This window comes from Ptychodera flava, chromosome 17, assembly GCF_041260155.1.
Source record: "Ptychodera flava strain L36383 chromosome 17, AS_Pfla_20210202, whole genome shotgun sequence".
Lineage (NCBI taxonomy): Eukaryota > Metazoa > Hemichordata > Enteropneusta > Ptychoderidae > Ptychodera > Ptychodera flava.
Window position 1 is genome coordinate 25,902,098 of NC_091944.1, and position 18,351 is coordinate 25,920,448.

General features: G+C 36.9%; 1 protein-coding gene across 2 annotated transcripts; it reads right to left on the bottom strand.

Moving 5' to 3' along the window:
- Positions 1-1,563: 1,563 nt before the first annotated feature.
- On the bottom strand, positions 1,564-13,184 carry LOC139116508 (uncharacterized). Of its 2 annotated transcripts, XM_070679124.1 has the most exons (5): positions 12,874-13,184; positions 11,628-12,250; positions 10,439-10,613; positions 7,006-7,138; positions 1,664-2,132 (listed from the first exon to the last, which is right to left on the bottom strand). In XM_070679124.1, the coding sequence occupies exons 1-5, from the start codon at positions 13,099-13,101 to the stop codon at positions 1,987-1,989; spliced, it is 1,305 nt and encodes a 434-aa protein (XP_070535225.1). In that variant the 5' UTR covers positions 13,102-13,184; the 3' UTR covers positions 1,664-1,986. The 2 variants fall into 2 exon arrangements, with proteins under 2 accessions (XP_070535226.1, XP_070535225.1); XM_070679125.1 differs by lacking the exon at positions 7,006-7,138 and having other exon boundaries at positions 1,564-2,132.
- Positions 13,185-18,351: the final 5,167 nt, after the last annotated feature.

Genomic DNA, 18,351 nt, shown 5'->3' on the forward strand with positions numbered 1-18,351 from the left:
CCGCGACAAGGAAACCAATTTGAAATAGGAAAATATATAAAGTAATAAGAGTGGAGTCTGCCAATAGGCAATTTTTAGTCTTCTTCGTGACTTCTTTTTACTCGCTGCATAGTACGCAGTGTGTGAGTGTGAGTGCTAGCTACGCAATTCATGCACACTTGCTATCGAGGTCCAACGTTTCTTCGAAGGGTACATAAATTGGGTGGGCAAAAATCTCCGCAGCGCCCTCTACATGTACATAGATCATCTCTGAATACACTCTATCTGGCTTAAAACTCTCCGTAACTATCTGCTAGCAGACGGAATTCTGTAGAGGGGATATTTGAAACATCATTTCCCCCTGTCCGCTGGTTGAGCCAAATATGTATATATGTGTGTGTCATCTTTTTAAACAAAGGTGTAGTGATATAGATGCACAATGCTGGCTGAATGATATCAACAAAAGTAGCAAACTTTATCTTTATTCTACCTTCAAAAAAGAGCTGGTATTAGAGCCACACTTGACCTGTATAGATAATCCTGTTTTCAGACATGCTCTTTGTAGTTTTAGAACATCATCACACACTCTGAGGATCGAGACAGGTCTTTGGAATAACATTCCAAGACAAGATAGACTGTGTGAGTTGTGTAAATTGCAGGCAGTAGAAGATGAGTACCATTTTCTACTCGTATGTCCGACGTATAATGACTTGAGAGCTAAGTACATGTCTTCCTATTATTTTAACCCTCCTGTAATGTACAAATTCAAGATACTTCTTTCATCTCAAAATACTGCCACATTGAGAAAACTGAGTAAAGATATTTTTCTAGCAACAAAACGTAGGAAAGAACTTACCATCGATGCGTAAGTTAAGCATACAGTTGTATTCTCTGATGCTTATTTATTTGTAAATAAGGTATTCATATTTTTCTCTCTCTCTTTTTGTAGATGCAATTATTCCATTGACTAGCGATCTGTAAGCAACATTACTGCTACTATTTGTACACATTGGCCGGAGGCCACAAGTACTGAATAAACTGAAATTGAAATTGAATTGAACTTGAAATTGATTAATAATCTGAGAGAGAGAGAGAGAGAGAGAGAGAGGAGGAGAGAGAGAGAGAGAGAGAGAGAGAGAGAGAGAGAGAGAGAGAGAGAGAGAGAGAGAGAGAGAGAGAGAGAGAGAGATCTATATGATTTTCCAGTAAAGCAGACTGGTAGAGAACAACTTCCTTCGAGTATGGCCCCATGGTTCAATTTTCAGTGCCTTTTGGATATATCGTAGACGTGCGTGTTTGCATAGGAGTAGTGCAATAGGGATGAAATGTGCTAATTTATGCACCAGTGAATTTTGTTGGGTCGTTGATTCATATTTTTCTCGGGTGATTTTCAGTCTGGCCTCGTTCAAGGAAGGTAATGCTCCCTGACCACTCAGCGAACACATACATTTCACATACATCACTGAACAAGCTTAAGGTTGTCATCGTCTGCAAAGATGACTGTTCTCTTAAAGGTTGCCGAGTCATTCACGACCCTTCTTTGCGTGGTAAAACATTCACATAGACTCAGACTCAGCAACTTGCAATCTCATAAGATTAGTGTTTTTATTTCCTGCATTACATACATTATGATCACCCGCATCATTTTGAAAACATTTTGATTGCGAACAAGTTTCTTGTGCATGCAAAGTGTATATCCATTTTGCAAAAACAAATGAGAGTTAAAAAAGAAATCCGTGTGCCAAGTATGAAGAAGTTATATAAAAACGCTGCAAACGACCAAATATTGGTTACCGACGCCGACTACCGAAATAATGTAAGACATTCCTCTCGGATTTTAGTATCATACATTGTCATTCAAAAATACGAAGGAAAGGAAGCAAATAGCAAAAGAAGAACTTATAACATTCCAGTAATTTCGATGCCTCTCAACTTTCAAAAATGAAAACTCCCATATCTAAATAAAAAGAAGAAATATCAATTTTTTATTTCCATTTTGCTATCACTTTAGCGACGTCGGCTAAATAGCGCAGTCGTATAGTTTGCTACAAAGTCTTTAATTGTCAGAGATTTAGCCTTATTTCCCAACGACCTTCTGTCAACGACTCTCTGCGACCACGTACTGTTGTAGTGCCCAATAAATACGTCGGCATCTGCGACGAGAAAAAGTACACAATATCATATCATTATTCTTTCTCTGTGAAAGATAGTCATCAACAAGGCAAATTCAAGTGCCACGAATATCTGCATTTGCAGACCGCCACATGTAAAGAAAAAGAAATATTTTATTGACAAAGTTGGAAAGTTTTCCATAACTCGATTTCTGTTCTTCTGTAGTTTGCCTTCATCAACTATTCCAGGTGAGAATACTCATCAGTACTCATGCACACAGACACTTTAACGATTTTAATTCATCATTCTATATTTTATATGTTGTGAACTTTGACCTTTAATACGATTTGAACTAATTTGGGATAATCGGATCTCCGCATTTTTCAAATTTTTCAAAGGTGTTAGGTGAATGATCCGATATTACAAGTTACACATAAAAATGAGTGTATAGTTACGTAAAAAGAAAAGCAGATGAGCTTACATTTTCAGATTAAATCGACATTACTTCACCATCCTATTATCCCAAATTAGTTCAAATCGTGTCCTTCACGAAAATAGGTGTTTTGACAAGAAAATGAAAGTAATGTAAGAGTATGTTTCGTTAAAGGCAAAATGTTATTAAATAGGCATTTTAAGTTATTTATGAGGTAACGTGTTTGCTGCAACGTTATGTAATTTTATTACACTTCACTCATTCATCGTGCACTGCCATTGGTTAAACACGACTCACGTGACATTTAAAAGAACGTGATGATGCCCTCTGCGAATGTGATGATGCCCTCTGCGAACTTGATGATGCCCTCTGCATTTGATATTACATGGATGACGTCATTTTACTTACTGCGCATCCTTTCTGCGCAAAACAAATTGTCGTTCGCTTGTTGTACTTTGGAGTTGGCAACTTATGGCTGCGAACGTCATGCAAAGCTGTCAACGGCACATGTACAGTAAAACGATATTTTGATGCAAGTATACAGCAAACGAATGAAAATGGCAACAAGGAATGCCATTTCTGTGTTCAGCGACTATGCAAGCAACAAATTTGGATACGCCACCGAGGAGATCGGCAAACTTTAGCGGCAACCCTAGACTCGGCACTGACAACATTTTACGCTGAGGTCCGGACTCAAAAGGCGAACTGTACTCGAAGAAGTCTTTGTATTTTTGTTTCTTTGCATGTTTGCTTGTTCGGTGTAATAAAAATAATAACACATGAGAGCTTGGGCAATATCACGATTTTTTGCCTGCCCTCGGGCTGGTGGTCATGATCGAAATACTGATGATGCCCTCGCCTACGGCTCAGGCATCATCAGTATTTCGATCATGACCACCATCCCTTGGGCAGGCAATAAATCGTGATATTGCCCTCGCTCTCATGTGTTATTATGTAATTATATTCCATTGAGGAACACCAATCATCTGCAGCTTAGGGATGCGACTCAGGTTCATTGACACATATTTGCAACCCGCATATTTACATAGAAGAAGAGGTCACAGACCTAATTATAACCTGTGATACTTTTTTGTCAGGTTGGTCACTGTAGAGTTCAAAAATTTTGTGAGTTTTCCAAAAAAGCGCGCATGCGGTTGTTTTACTCAAAACGCTGTTATTTGGTTCTGTTACTCAAAAGAGTGTAATTACATATCCCCAATCGACCTTGGTGATCTACAGCAATCAGCAGCTTGGAATACTGGGCGAAAACCTGTGTCTCGGATTTTTTAAATTTGCTTTTGGTTTTGCACAATTAGCCTTCAAAGTGTCAACGACGATTTCTGAATAAACTTTGGTCTGTGTTCACAATTGTCAAGATATCTTCTCTTCTAGGCAAAATGTGAGACACAGTCTTTCTGATATATATTCATACAGTGTCCACAGGTAAAAATTCAGACAAATCTGTCAAGGCGCCGCCGATTTATACTTGTTGGAATAAATACACGTGGCTAAACATTCACAAAACATGCAGAAAAAGCTTTTAGTCCTTTGCACTGATATTGTATCAATACGACCTAATATGTTTAGAGATTGTACCAAACAAATATGGAAACTACTTGCAAATAGCTGCAATAATTGTAGCCCATGGGCCCACGCCGGCTTTTTTTCATCATGCTGGTTGTGTACATCCATGGGCAATAATTATTCCCCGGGCAATTGTTGCACCTAACCTGCATATGGAGTAATGTTCTAGTACTATGGGCCAGTCAGTCTGTGGTACCATTTTTGCATGTAGAGGGGGTGGCTGTGTGTGTCCGAGGACGGTTGAATTTCAAGCGTAGAAGAGGGTGGGTAATTTGCAGCTCTTGTTTTGTAGCACATCGTGCCGGGTTGTTATTTTCCTTGGTTTACATGAAATTGCAAGCAACGGAGAATTCAAGCTAGTAGAGATGCGAGTCGATAAATTCCATAAGTTTGACTCTCCTACCCCAATGCTCTGACATTAGACTGTGTGTTCAAAGAGAGTATCGACAACAGTCCACAGTAAGTGAGGCTACCCACAATTCTCCGTGATCTGTACACATGGAGATCTTGATCTGTACACACGGAGATCACTCACTGAACTGAAGCAAATTGCTTCTGTACAGAGAACAACTCGGTCCATATTTCAAAATTCTGGCAACATAGATCTGATATTCATAATTTTCAGATTTCCCACTGTGAATAATGAGAAGATCAACCCCTTTTCCGCGGAGGAGATAGCAATTTTGTAATTTTGTCGACGTAGATTTTTTCACAGCCATACACAATATTTTCAAGGAAACTAAGGGAATAAGTAGCATCTGTGTTGGAAAAAAGGGTATTGATTTTTGTTTAATGTTCGTAACAAAAGAAATCTGCATGTCTGACAGGTGGTATGATGAGACCATCTTAGTTGCTGACAACTTTATCTTGGCAAGTGTGCAATTTTTAGCACCTCCAAACAACGACTTCTCATTCAATTTACTCTTGAATTTTAAACATAATCAATAATTTTGGAACATACTTTTAACAAATATACCTGAACTTAAATTGTAAGTTAAAATTGTGAAGAAACTGATGAAATTGAAAAGCCTTTAGCAAAAAATGTCTGAGCGAACAAATCAAGGGGAATTGTGGGTAGCCTCACTTACTGTGCAGTCTAGAGTGGAGTTGCGCAATAGGAAGGTTTCGCTCGACTAGCAATACCAACGCACATTATTTCGCAAATTTTATCGCTCGGTTATTTTTAAGAAAACTTTTAATAACCGACCACATTTTATCCCTAAATCTTTATTCATATAAATTTAAATTGTCAACACTGCTTGTCTAACCACTATATAAGCAGAACCAGCATAAGTTAAAAAAGCAAAGCCAATTAAAGCAGACCGTACCAATCGTTGTCTAGTTAGTCATAGATTGGATAGCCAGAAAAGCACTGCAATGTAAGGCACCACTGGGACGACGATGGCATCCAAAGTATTTTGAATATATTTCTCCCATCACATAATTGAAATGAAAAATGGGTAATCTATATAATGAAATCCTTATAATGATGCGATTGTCATCATCAAAATTCATACCCTCTTACAGATTAATCATAATGTATATAGGTCATTAAATTTAAGACACTAAATTTATTTTACTGTTTGTGATGGGAGATGAAAGAGCTTCTATAATCATACGACCTTATCTTTATGGGGTCATTCGTATATGCCTGTCTACGTAGACACGTAGATAAAAAACATGTGACGTACTGATAAAATGCTAATACTACCATCAGGAATGATACTACCAATTTACAAAGAGTTGTGTGTCGCAAAAAAATGGATTTAATGATGATCTCTTTGGATGGGAGGTGTCAGAAGCAAAGAAAAATAAATTGGCTACTTGCAGATATGATAAAAGCATCATATTTGATGAAATGCAAAAAATATTTTGATGGAAAAGGTTTCACTTATATGTATCATAAAATTTAAACCATCCAGAAATTTTGATCTTGTGAAAGTCCAGATTGTAGCAGTCTAGTTGACCGTTGATCTTGATTGTTGTTGCAATGTGAGCCAGGATCAGCCTGTTTTAAATCGACCTTTGCGAATGTTTCCGTCTTTTTTTCTGGGTAGCTTTTGAGGCCCTTGCTTGTGTTTTCGACTATACTGAGCGCGAGCGCCGGCTTTAATATGCTCATGGAAGTAACAAAACTGGTTCACTTGACGTCAGAAAAGTTTTACAAGGAATCTAGTCACAGCATGGACGAAAAAAGACGTCCGTGGTTATAGTGACCGTAAACCGGCCGAGTTCAGAACGCTTAACATTGCATTGAAGATAGCGCATGCGCACTAACCGGAAATAATGCACATTATCTCTGCATGTTTATCAAAGATATCGTAGTAAGTAATCCGTCACCATTAAGACAAAAGGAAAATAACGACAGGTGGTGCAGCTGATAATTTGCCATTTTAGTAATATTTCAGGACTTTCCCGGTTTGATGTGACCAAACACTTTTCTCCTAAAGAAAGATCTAGCGTCAGTGGTTCGGAATTTGAAATAAAAAAATACTAAAATTGACTTTGAACCTTAGTTGCTACTTTAAAAGGATGGAAACAACTACATTTCACGTAGTATAACACTATGTCATCGATGATTTTAATAGTGCTGAATACATGAAGCATTCTCTCATAATCAAATGACCCTAGACACTATATTTCTCTGTATGGGTAATGTTTGGCAAAACGGCCATTTTGAATTTCAAATATCGATAAATGCGGTAGATTGTTAAATAAAATTGGAAGGTATAGTCTTCAATTAATTTATAGATAACTTTGCATAAAATCGTTGCATAGAACGATCAAATCAAATATGATGGTGGATGAAAAGGTTGTTCATTAAATTCATATTCTAATAGCTAAGCTTACGTGGTAGGGAATTTTTTTACATAACATTTAGCACTTGTAAAACTTACTTATGCAGATTTCTTGTTCAATAAGAGACCATATGTACGGGTCGTTCTTCGCTTTAGCATGTCTGTCGTTTGTGATATTTTCAGCAGAAAAGGTGTTTGCGACCCCTGAACTCCTTAGTACTCGCAAGAAGTTCTACAAAACATAAGGGTGCACTGTCCTTGAAAACAATTGTCGATAAAAGTACAGATATTCGAAACAATACATGTACCTCCGATCTAAGACACACGGAGTATGCTATGACTTAAAATGAAAATGTTGATTTTGCAAAGAGAGCATCCGGATTTGAAAATGTATACATTGAACTAGCTGTGTTATCATGCATTGAGAATAAATTTACATAATTATCAATATCATTCTTCCTGGTTGTGGAGAAAAGCGTTCCAAATAATTAATAACAATTACAAGGATAACCGCTACAGCGTTGGGGACAAGAGTGAGTCCAGGGCCGCATTTCATGTCCAAGTGGCTACAAATATATGAATTTTAGGTTAAGTAAATTCTGTATTAACATAAATAAATTAACAATGAAGCAATTAATTTTGTTTTTGACCGTAATTAATGACCAAACACAACCAAAACCGTCGTCATTAAAACGGACACAATACAGATCATATCAAAAAACAAATTGACAATAGTAACAAGACAGGATATGATTTTTATTGATTAGCAGAAGGCTTTCGACAAGGTTGATTATGATATATCTTGTGTCACAAATTGAAAGCAATTGGTTGAATGACAAATATGTCATAATTGGTTTATATCATACTTAGCGTACAGGGAGACAAAAGATGGTGGTTACCGTGAGTGGACATACGTCAGTGTTAAATCGTATCAATCGGGATGTTCCACAAGGATAGATACTGGGTCCCCTGCTATCGTCCAATAAATGTCAATGACATGTGTTCGGCTATGGATTGTAATCTTTTATTGTATGCTCTTGATTCTACAAAACCTACCTCTGGTAGCATTTTAGACAATTCAGGATAATTTGAGCCTAGAATTGCAAAGTTTTAACGAATGGCTGACTATAGGCTGACAGTTGGCTTTGCAATTTGGTAATATCGAGTCAATTCTTTTCTGGGTCCAACCATAAATTAAGAAGTTGTTCCAAACTAGATATTACCTGTTACAATACAAACATTTTTGCCAAAAACATTTTCAGCTATTTAGGGGCTGGTTTAGGCAAAAGGCTGAAGAAATACAATATAACCTGACACGTTACAGCGAAAACGAATTCTAGGCTCAAATTCCTATGTCGAAAACGCTATTTGCTTGTTTTTGACAGTAGGAAACAAGTAACCGACGGTTTAATTAATTGCACTTACGACTATGCATGCATTGTTCGTATTCGGGGCTAAATGCGACAACTAAACGTCGCTTAGAAACAACGCAAAACAAAAATACCATATTTTTCAATCTTTATCCAAGAACGTACATTATTGTCACTCATTTTGAGAAATTAGGCGGGCTGCGTGACAGTTGAACAAAGGGTTGGATATTTTTGAAACTTAATGCACAAGATATTACATTGTCAAGGACCCTCTCATTTGTCTGCATTTATACTAATGAAAAACAGTATTCACAGATATTGTGATATAGCCCGACGGTTGCTTAGAATTTTACCCTTGAATCTAATTGTAACGGCGACAATGAACTGACTGACAGTAATCCCTACTCGTGATGCACTATGAGAGTGATCTCCCCTTGTTTATTTTTGTTAAAAGTTTGATGTAGCCGATAACTATTTTAACAGCTTGACGACATATCGCTGATCCGGTTTGACATTGTACTTATATGGAACGACCTTCCTTTCCCCTTTTTAGTTAATTTTAGATGTGTACCAAAGTCATGACAAAATGTAGATTAGACGACGATTTAAGTTTTACCTTTTCTAGGGAGAGACTCATTTGACTGAACACAGAAATTTAGACGCTCTGGGACTTTGACGTATTGACTTCAGTTAGAAGCCCAATTTGTTTGACTGTTATGGACACATCTTTGTAGACCGACTCTTCTAGATACTTCAACCATGTAGAAGTATTGTGATTAAACTAACCGAATAATGGTGTACCACTCGCCTGCATGTGCGTTATTACCGGAACCTTGTACGAACAATCCGAATAGCACCGACCAAGCATGATCAATATACGTACCAGGACAATCACGAAACAAACTACCACTCAACTACACCAAGTTACAAAATAATATTCCACATAATAATATTTTGTTTATAAACCATTCGGAGGCAATAGCCCCTAGGTATTTGTTTATTATTCTGCATAACAGCTATTGATTAATTTACCACGTAGCGTCAGGAATTTTGTCTCCAATTGTGTCTTTAAACGAAATGCAAAGCTATATACACAGTTTCCTTGTAGAAAGGTCTAACAATCAGTCCCATTAACTTTACTTTGGTTATTTTGTTCCTTTGTTGAATGTCAATAGTGCTAATGTATTCTTATCGACCGTCCTGGTAGTAAGGCTTAGGATTTTTCATGCCCAAATAGCTTTTGGTCGTAAGTACTATAAGTTTGTGTTTTCACCTGTACTTTTATTATTTTGGTTTACTATTTGTGCAAAATAATTTTATACAAATTAAAAAAATATCAACGAAAATGGCCTACCACATGTGAGGGCTAAATTAAAAGTTTCACTGGCTCATTTTCTTAAAAATGATAAATTTACTTTGCCCAACAGAGTTAACAAAGGGACGATCGTCATTTTGGAATCGCCGTGTCAGTAAAGATTTTGCAGTTCCATAATTTTTTTGTTGATCTACTGTTTTAATTCTTGAATGTGAATGCAAAATGTGTGAAGTTTGCTTACGGAAAGTTTGAAATGAAAGTTTAGTTTTGTTTAATCCCACAATAAATAAAAGAAAATAAAACAAAAACAATAACAACAACAACAACAACAAAACAAAACACTGTACATACACTGCACATACAGAGGAAAGTACAATAAACAGCACACTATGTGGGTAAGAGGTTGGAAAATAGTTAAGAATGAAAGTTTACTACCTAATTTTTTCCATATATCATTAACGCTACGTACATACACTCCGTACTCACCGTTCAGTGAAATCCTCTTTACATTATTTGCTTATTGTTAGAAAGTAAGGTCATTCATATGCCAGACGTCGCCTGTTGATTTTCTCCGATTGACAGGACACACTAAGTTTGAGTTGTGGAAGATTACTTAGTATACTTATATTTAATACTCCACACTTTATAAAAACTTGAATAGGGTGATCTCTAATCAGTTGTTTCCCCTATCAGACGATCCCTGCACATCTAACACCTGGCATTATTGTGTAATAAATCCAACATACATCGGACAATGACATTTAAGATAATCCTAACAATAGTGTACATTAATCTACATTATGGAATACAAAATAATGAGTCAGCATAATAGATTTCAAGAACTTACCGTTGAGATAGGTGGAGTAGCAACATACACTTGTGTTAAATTGTTGGTTTTCATGAAATTCTGAATAGACTTAGCGATGTTGCGCGTTAGATTCATCATTAGCCCAAGGTCCCGCCTGTAGTATTCACATTTTTTATTATCACCACTGTCGACATGTTCACAAAAGTGTTTGTATCTGGAAAAAAACATATTATTGAATCAAAATCAACAACGCTTTGTGCAGCGAATACAAAAATGGTCCAATTTCTGTATGAAGCAATAGCAAATCGATTAAGTCATTGGGATTTCAGCTTTTAAATGTTTTCCACAAAGCTAAAGTACTCGAGATAATATGTTGTTGTTCATAATAACATGTTTCTCCTGTAGAATATACCTCAAGTGTGCGAGAAATTACGTGATAGTTCATGGTATGTTAAAAGCATAGAAATTGGCTTAACGTTTCCAAGGTACATATACGATTTAAGTTTTGAGTTTGTAAAACTTTCTAAACGTGTTTTAGTTTGCCAATAGCAATGTGAGAACATGGTACCAATATTGAAAACTAATGAAAATGTCTAGCTAGAAATTACTCAGTAAATACTTAGACAATTGGGACTCCATCGTTTTAGTAATTCCATATTTTAGTTTGCACATTAGATAGAGTGTGAGAACAGACGGCCCGTCGGGGAAAAATAAATAGTCAATTGTTTACGTCATTATTCCTTAAACGAAACTTCAAATACAATATATAATATTCAAATATAATACCATAGTATCTACATTATGGCACATGTGGCTTCTTATAGTATGCAGACTGCGCTAAATTAGGGGAAGTGGTTTATTTTTTTTCAATAACAGTTGCTCACCATCGAAGCATTGACATTTTCATTTTGATTAAATTGGCAGACACAATATTTGTCATCAGACGCAAACAACTTTTTCTTGTCATCTATATTTCGAAAGAGTGTAACGATCATACACGAAGTTAAGGAGTCTCTTTTTCGCAGAAAAGAAGCACCAGAGAAACTCTCCCAAAGCCATTCGTCTCATGTGAAAAGTGCTTCTTGATTTTGGTGTTATTTCTAACAGTTATTAGCCAATCTTTTCCAGGCGAACGTGTCACTCACTACATGTAGTTAATTCACGTTTTTACTTAATAATTATAAAGTTTTCTTCGGAATTGAGGCATGACCGATATGAAGTTATTTACATTTCCTTTGGCTTGTTCCGCCAATGCATAGCAAGGTACGGTCGTCTCTTCAATACATTTTTACGAATGCTGTCCGCTGAATGCTGTATACTTAGTGACGGTACCAGATTCTCGGTGACCTTTTTATAAGAAGTCCATGTGAAAAATCGTAGGGCCCAAACTCCAACACAGTTCATCGAAGACGCTGCTTCAAGTCGTTCTATAAGTTGATCGTTTGTTCTCGGTAGGTGTTCGTACTCTGGTAGTGCTACACCGAAAGCAGAACGATAAAGTTTTGCAGAATTTGAATACGCATGGATATTATACTTTTCTGTTCTCGGAGATGTTAGTACAGTTTCTACTGTTTTGTTGCAATATGCGTTGAATTCTTCCAGAGAGATCATATTTACAATTGTCTTCATTTGGTTGATATCAAATGTCTCTTCTAGTGTTCTTGTGTCTCTCGGTTGTTCGTGTTTACCGAACATATCATGTCCATTAAACACGATTGCGTTCACCAAAGAACGATTTTGGGTGATAGAGTATTGCAAAGCAGATTTAAAATAATCGTACTGGCAGTTTGGGCCACCGCGTCCTTTCGGATTGATATACAGAAGGAGGCGTGTAGAAGAATTCGTAGTGACCTACGGACGTAAGAAGATGTATTGAAAATGACCTGGTAAATTCAACCATGAAAGCAAAAAAAAAGACAAATTTACAAGCCTATCTTTGTGTTAATGACGCCAATGACGCCAAACGTAGTATACAAGTAGAGTATGTATAACAATGATGCGCAATGACGTGACATGCTGTAATACATGCTGAATATTGACCCAACTAGTTAAAGGAGGAGACTCTTGGGGGAGGGGGGGGGGGGGCTGTGAAGTGCGCTTTCATAAATGGTGTCTGTTGAATGTGAAAATAACATGTGCCTTCGTGATGGCGTGTTACTAAAGAACCACCACATCTCATTGAATACCTGTCGGTCAGATTAATATATCCAAATGTTCCGTAGTATTGCAGGTCGATCTGTAAGCGCCCCATGGTAATGGAGAGGATGAATTTCGCAGAATATATATACATAGTGAATACACATCAACAGAAGATTTAAGCAATCAAATACATTAGTTTGCATAACATCCGAACTTAATTTGGTGGATGAGAGTTAAAGTCCGACAAACAAAGCAAATACACTGCAAAAGAGGCAATCATATCACCATAAAAAACTAAACAACAAAATAATAGCTTAAATAGTGTTTACTCTTACAGATGTCTGCTGCAACTTTTGTGACGTCGATGAGGTTACTTTTCTCCGTGTGTCTTTCATACCATATTGGTTCTTGTTTTCAGCTTTCTCCGGAGTCTTCATTTTCTTCTTTGGTAGTATGCCTCTTCCAAGATGATCATCATCGATATTTAGCCAGAATGACTCTAGAAACCAAATTACAATTGTTATCGTAAGAATTGCAACGAATCCTCTTAGCAGCATGGTCATAGAGTGATTTTTCGAAGAAGAGAGGTTGCCGTTAAACACAACGAAATATGGAGAATGGCACAATCATTCTTTATGTTGAACATCTGCGATGCAATGTGATGTTCTACCCAAACACTATTCATGAATTTTTGCTTAGATAGCCTATAAAACCATTATATTAATCCGAAAAATACTGAGCAACCTGTTCCGTATTAGCGTCCTCTGGATCTTTTGATGATTATTCTGTACAAAATAACAAGATTTTTATCTATCAACCAGCAACAAGCAGACTAGTGATTTGATCGTAGGACTCCCTTGGTCATCTTCTCCTTCAGGGAGCACAAAAGGCTTACAAAGGATTAATGTGCCTGAAAGGATTTCTACAGATATATTGGTGCAATATGATACGCATTTGAATTACGATGCGTAACGAAAAATTATAGTAAAATATTAAACGAAACATAAAACAATCTGGCTGTCTCTGTCTGTCTGTCTGTCTGTCTGTCTGTCTGTCTCTCTCTCTCTCTCTCTCTCTCTCTCTCTCTCTCTCTCTCTCTCTCTCTCTCTCTCTCTCTCTCTCTCTCTCTCTCTCTCTCTCTCTCTCTCTCTCTCTCTCTCTCTCTCGTCCTTCGACATCAGTATAAGTCATTTGGGTTCTTTATTGTAGATAGCATTTTCCCCGTATCAATAGTAAACTCGCAAATCGCGTCGACATGCTTTCTGTGCAAGGATTACTCTAATGCGAAACTGCTGGAACGTATTTGCCAGATAACTATATTTATGAGTTCATATCGGGAAATTTATGGGATTCAGTGTAACTACGTTGAATTTTCAAAGAGATTTGTATAAAATACTAATAACTGTGCATGTTTCGAACAAAATTTGTGATTATCATCAGACAAACTTTTATTTTATTCGAAAAGAATGTATTTATGATCCCACATTTGTATTTTTACCAGACAAAATTTATTTTAGCCATGTACGCCCTATACTGTTACCTTATCATACGCGATGTGAATAACGAACCGACAAAAGTTGTTGATGCTATATCGATACAGACTGTGTGACAAAACTATTGCTTTGTTTATGCATGTTCTTAAAGGGTATATCTCACATAGAAAACATTTTTTGTAACTCAATAATAATACTATTTCTAAGCTAAATGTTGGCGTGTTTTTCCTTTTTCCCGTTGATTAATAATTGCGAAAATGTAAAATATGGAGGCAAAGACACGCATCGGCCTGCCGGAGACTTCATTCAACACAAGATACAATAACCAATGCTATCATTCCGCAACGCAAAATACAGAAACAGCACTGAACAGAGCAAACACATTAGGACACTGAAGATTCAAAGACAGGATACAGGATAAACTGGAAAATAATAAAGCAATGCAATCCATACTCCAACGTCACAAAAATGCAATCTGCGCTACCACGAGAAATTCAGACTTATCAGATATCCAGAAATTTGTCTCTTAACAATAGAAACGAATAAGTATCAACCTGCAGACAAAGGAGAAAATTTCTCCTGTGCAGTCAGTAGCGAACACTAATTTATGCAACTTTTCACACCAACCAAACACGTGTCACCAACAAAAACGAAATAAATTGTTTTCCCGCTAAACATATGCAATCAGCAGCGTAAATGTTTAAGTCGAACAGAGCCACCCGATGAGTGTAGGCGGCCCTGCTGTCTATACGAAACAAATGTGGAGTGGAAATGTAATTTAGATATCCCTGTCCCTTTACCAGCAGATGGCAGTGCATGCACTCCAACAAGATCACGGTAGAGAAGACGTCTGTCTGGTGATACCAGTTCTTGTCCAACACGAGAAATGATGCTTGTTATTGTTTTTAGAATGATGTCCTTAATAAATTCTGTTTGCCATCAGGTAGGTGCTTATGTTTTTTTTTTATAATTATAAAGGGTAATTTATGTGACGAACACAAATCAAACGGAATTATGTTTCTGATATTTTTTCCCAGCAGGAGGGTAGAATTTCAAATCTGTGAGGACAGCAAACAAGAATGTTATTATAGACACCAAACATTTAATATTGATAATAGTACAACTTTACCATTGTACTGCCTTAGTTTCACTTACTTGTTAGGAGAAAATATACCCTAGGTGCATTTCACCAAAAGGAATCTGAGTTTTGGGGGCAACAGGGGATATGACGCCCACTAAGGGTCTGCCTTTTATTTTCATAAGGATATTAAGATCATGTGTGTTATCTTGGATAACCTGTAAAAAATACTAGAGTTAGACAAACAGTAGCTTCGGTGTTTATTGACTTTTAGAAAATACGGTTGCTCTATGTGTTGACCGGAATTTTTATGCCTTAAGGTATGGTGAGGAGGGGCAGATTTTCAGCTTATCAACACAGTCTGTATATATACTGCCAGGGATGCAGCTAATTTTATGAATATCCAGAAGGTTAGGGTTCGTTAGGCCCATCGATATAGTGGGCTCAGCACGCTTTTTGTTTTTTGTCCGCTTTGCAGATGATCAGTAATGCGGTGGCTATTTTACAATGGGTTTCATAAAAATATTTATTTCGCACAAAGGTAAATAAATTAATAAAATAACTTCAGAAAAACACTCACCAAGTCTAACAAGAGTAGTAAACATTCGTCACTTTCCTCTCTTCTATTAAAATATGTATATCAATCTTGTGAAACGGCTCTAACGTCCTTACACTCCTTCAGCACCGCAAAAATTTTGACACCAGTGCTCTTGTAGTTCACCGTGATGCCATGCACATGACCTAGGGCAAGCCCTTTTTCTTGTGATCTTTTTGAAGAGTTTTTCAGAAAGTATGACACTGAAATATTGTCAGAAACGTTTTGCAGACTAGGATTCAGGTTGATCCGTTATTTTCACTCTGAAGGTCAACCTCATGGCCACAAGCTCAAAGCTTGTGCAAGTTGAGGGGCCCAGCAACAGTAACTAAGTAACTTGCTCTGTTCTGCATCTACGGCATCTATTGTAGTCTTGGTTCCCTGCCCCTATGTACCGCTGGCTTCACTTTGCTAGCCAGCGGGAGAAAGCTACATGTAAAAAGGGGGCAGGGAACCGGACTACATCTAATGTACAAAAGCCAAAACTGACGCAAACATTGCCACAATCATGCAACGGCTTTGATTTGCTGATGGAGGTAGAGATTTATAGATGTTTGATTATTGATATAAATATACTTGATTATGCTCGGGTGGTAACAAGTGCATTAGCCTGCAAGAAATTTGATTTTGGAATTTCACCGAAATGTTGATTTACTGTACATTGTGGTCTATGAGGAAACAATGAATATTTTTTTCCTAATACAAAAGTAGCAGAATCTGTGTATTTATAGATGCTTGATTATTGATGTAAATGTCCTTGATTAGGATAGAGTGGTTATAAGTGGAATATTTGATCGAACAGGCCAGATATCATCAACTAATAATAACTGAGAAATTTGTAAATTTATGGCTTTCTTCCTTTTTAAGACAATGATAAGACGTACCGTTTCATATCAATCAACAATACCAATAGGCCTACGTTGTTTTATGCCTGAAGCTCCTTAGCGACAGGTACTGTGTACAACATAATAATTATAAAATTCTTTAAGCACCTCAACTTGTAATCACCATGACCATCATCATCATCATCATCATCATCATCATCATCATCGATTTACAGTGTAACCTGTGATGAACAGTATTACCGTTGAAAATGATTCCATCGGAAATCGTAAAATCTATCAAAGGGGAACGTTTGCAATGGATGTAGTTGGAGTTATTTTCTATCGCCAGAAACGTTTTTTTCTAATCACCCTAGCACGTTCTAATTCAAGCTATTTTTAAATTCACTGTAAGCACTAATGGGAAAAGCCATTCACATTAGGCCACGGGTTAAATTCGAAAGATCTCACAGACTTGACAGAACAATTCAATTTTCTCAAAGTCACAAAAGCACTCCGATTACATCATATTTTTTTCAGACCTGTCACATTGTAAAATATATAGAAATGCTGTGAATTGCGTATACCTTTTTTCAATCGTAAAGAGTAATCTTAATTAACTGCCCATATATGGGGCCTTGTCAACCATATGTAATGGCCGTTCCCCAGATTTCAAATCGATATAAGTGTATGATATACACATAATGATATAAAACCTTAGTATATACAAATGGAAGTAGTTGACGATAGCCAACACCTCAAATTAAACTAAAAAGAATGATCGTCATTTAATCACAAAACGCCATCATTTTTAGGTTCCAAGACAAGACATTGACCTTTTTAAGCTAACAAATCTCTAGTGGTAAATAAGCTAGAACTCCTTGTAAATTATATATATTCGGAAAGCCTGGATATACGGGAATATTTTGGTAACCATACTGACACCATTGTTTACATAACTATCACCTGACAGATAATTTGCATAACCTTTCAAAATTCGATTTTCCCTATGTTTTGTTTCAATGCTTTGAGATATGTGGCTAAACTTTGTGTGAGTGCAAGCTGTCCTTAGGATCTTCCAAAGTGTGTCTCAGAATATTTTAAATCTTCTTAAACAAATTTTATGCCGGAAAAACGTCCAGAGCGGTGAATTTAACCCTATTTGATTTCTTTAAAATTGTGCTCCAAAACCACAAAGGAAAATATAAATAATCTGAGACACACTTAGAAAGAGCGATGTGACAGCTTGCATCGCAGCAAGTTTAAGTAAGATATTTTGAAGTATTGAGACAAAACATAGGGAAAACAGATTTTTGAAAGGTTTTGCACGTTACCTGTCACGTGATAGTTATGTAAACAATGGTGACCCTGTTGTTACCAAAATTTTCCCCTAAATCTAGGCGTTCAGAAAATTATAATTTACGGGGGTTCTGAGCTTATTAACCACCAGAGAATTGTTAGGTTATAAAAGGTCAATATCTTGTCTTGGAACCTTAAGAACAGAACTAGTGTCAAAGACTTAAAAGTTCAATCGTTCAAATATCCTCAAAGTTTGATATTGTGTCGTCTTATTTCCAGACTGACAGATTCAGTCGTGTACATGTGCGGGCGCTCCGGCGCACTGCGACCTACGACTAAAGGGTCGTAGGTCGCAGTGAGCCGGAGCGCCCGCACACGACTGAATCTTTCAGTCTAATTTATTTCCTGACTTGCCACAATACATATGTGCTGATCATATGATCTTGTGAGGTGACTGTGCTCATTAATATACAGTCAAAATGCTGACAAAAATAGCGACCCATACCTCAGCCTATACCTTACCCTAT

Bases quoted from the DNA above. Each gene is read 5' to 3' on its own strand.
- LOC139116508 (XM_070679124.1), bottom strand. From the start codon at position 13,101: ATGACCATGCTGCTAAGAGGATTCGTTGCAATTCTTACGATAACAATT. The intron at 10,614-11,627 runs GTAAATAACTTC...GTTTTTTTCCAG, and splicing joins CGGAACAAGCCAAAGGAAAT to ATACAAACACTTTTGTGAAC. The intron at 2,133-7,005 runs GTAAGTTTTACA...TTCTCGTCGCAG, and splicing joins TGAACAAGAAATCTGCATAA to ATGCCGACGTATTTATTGGG.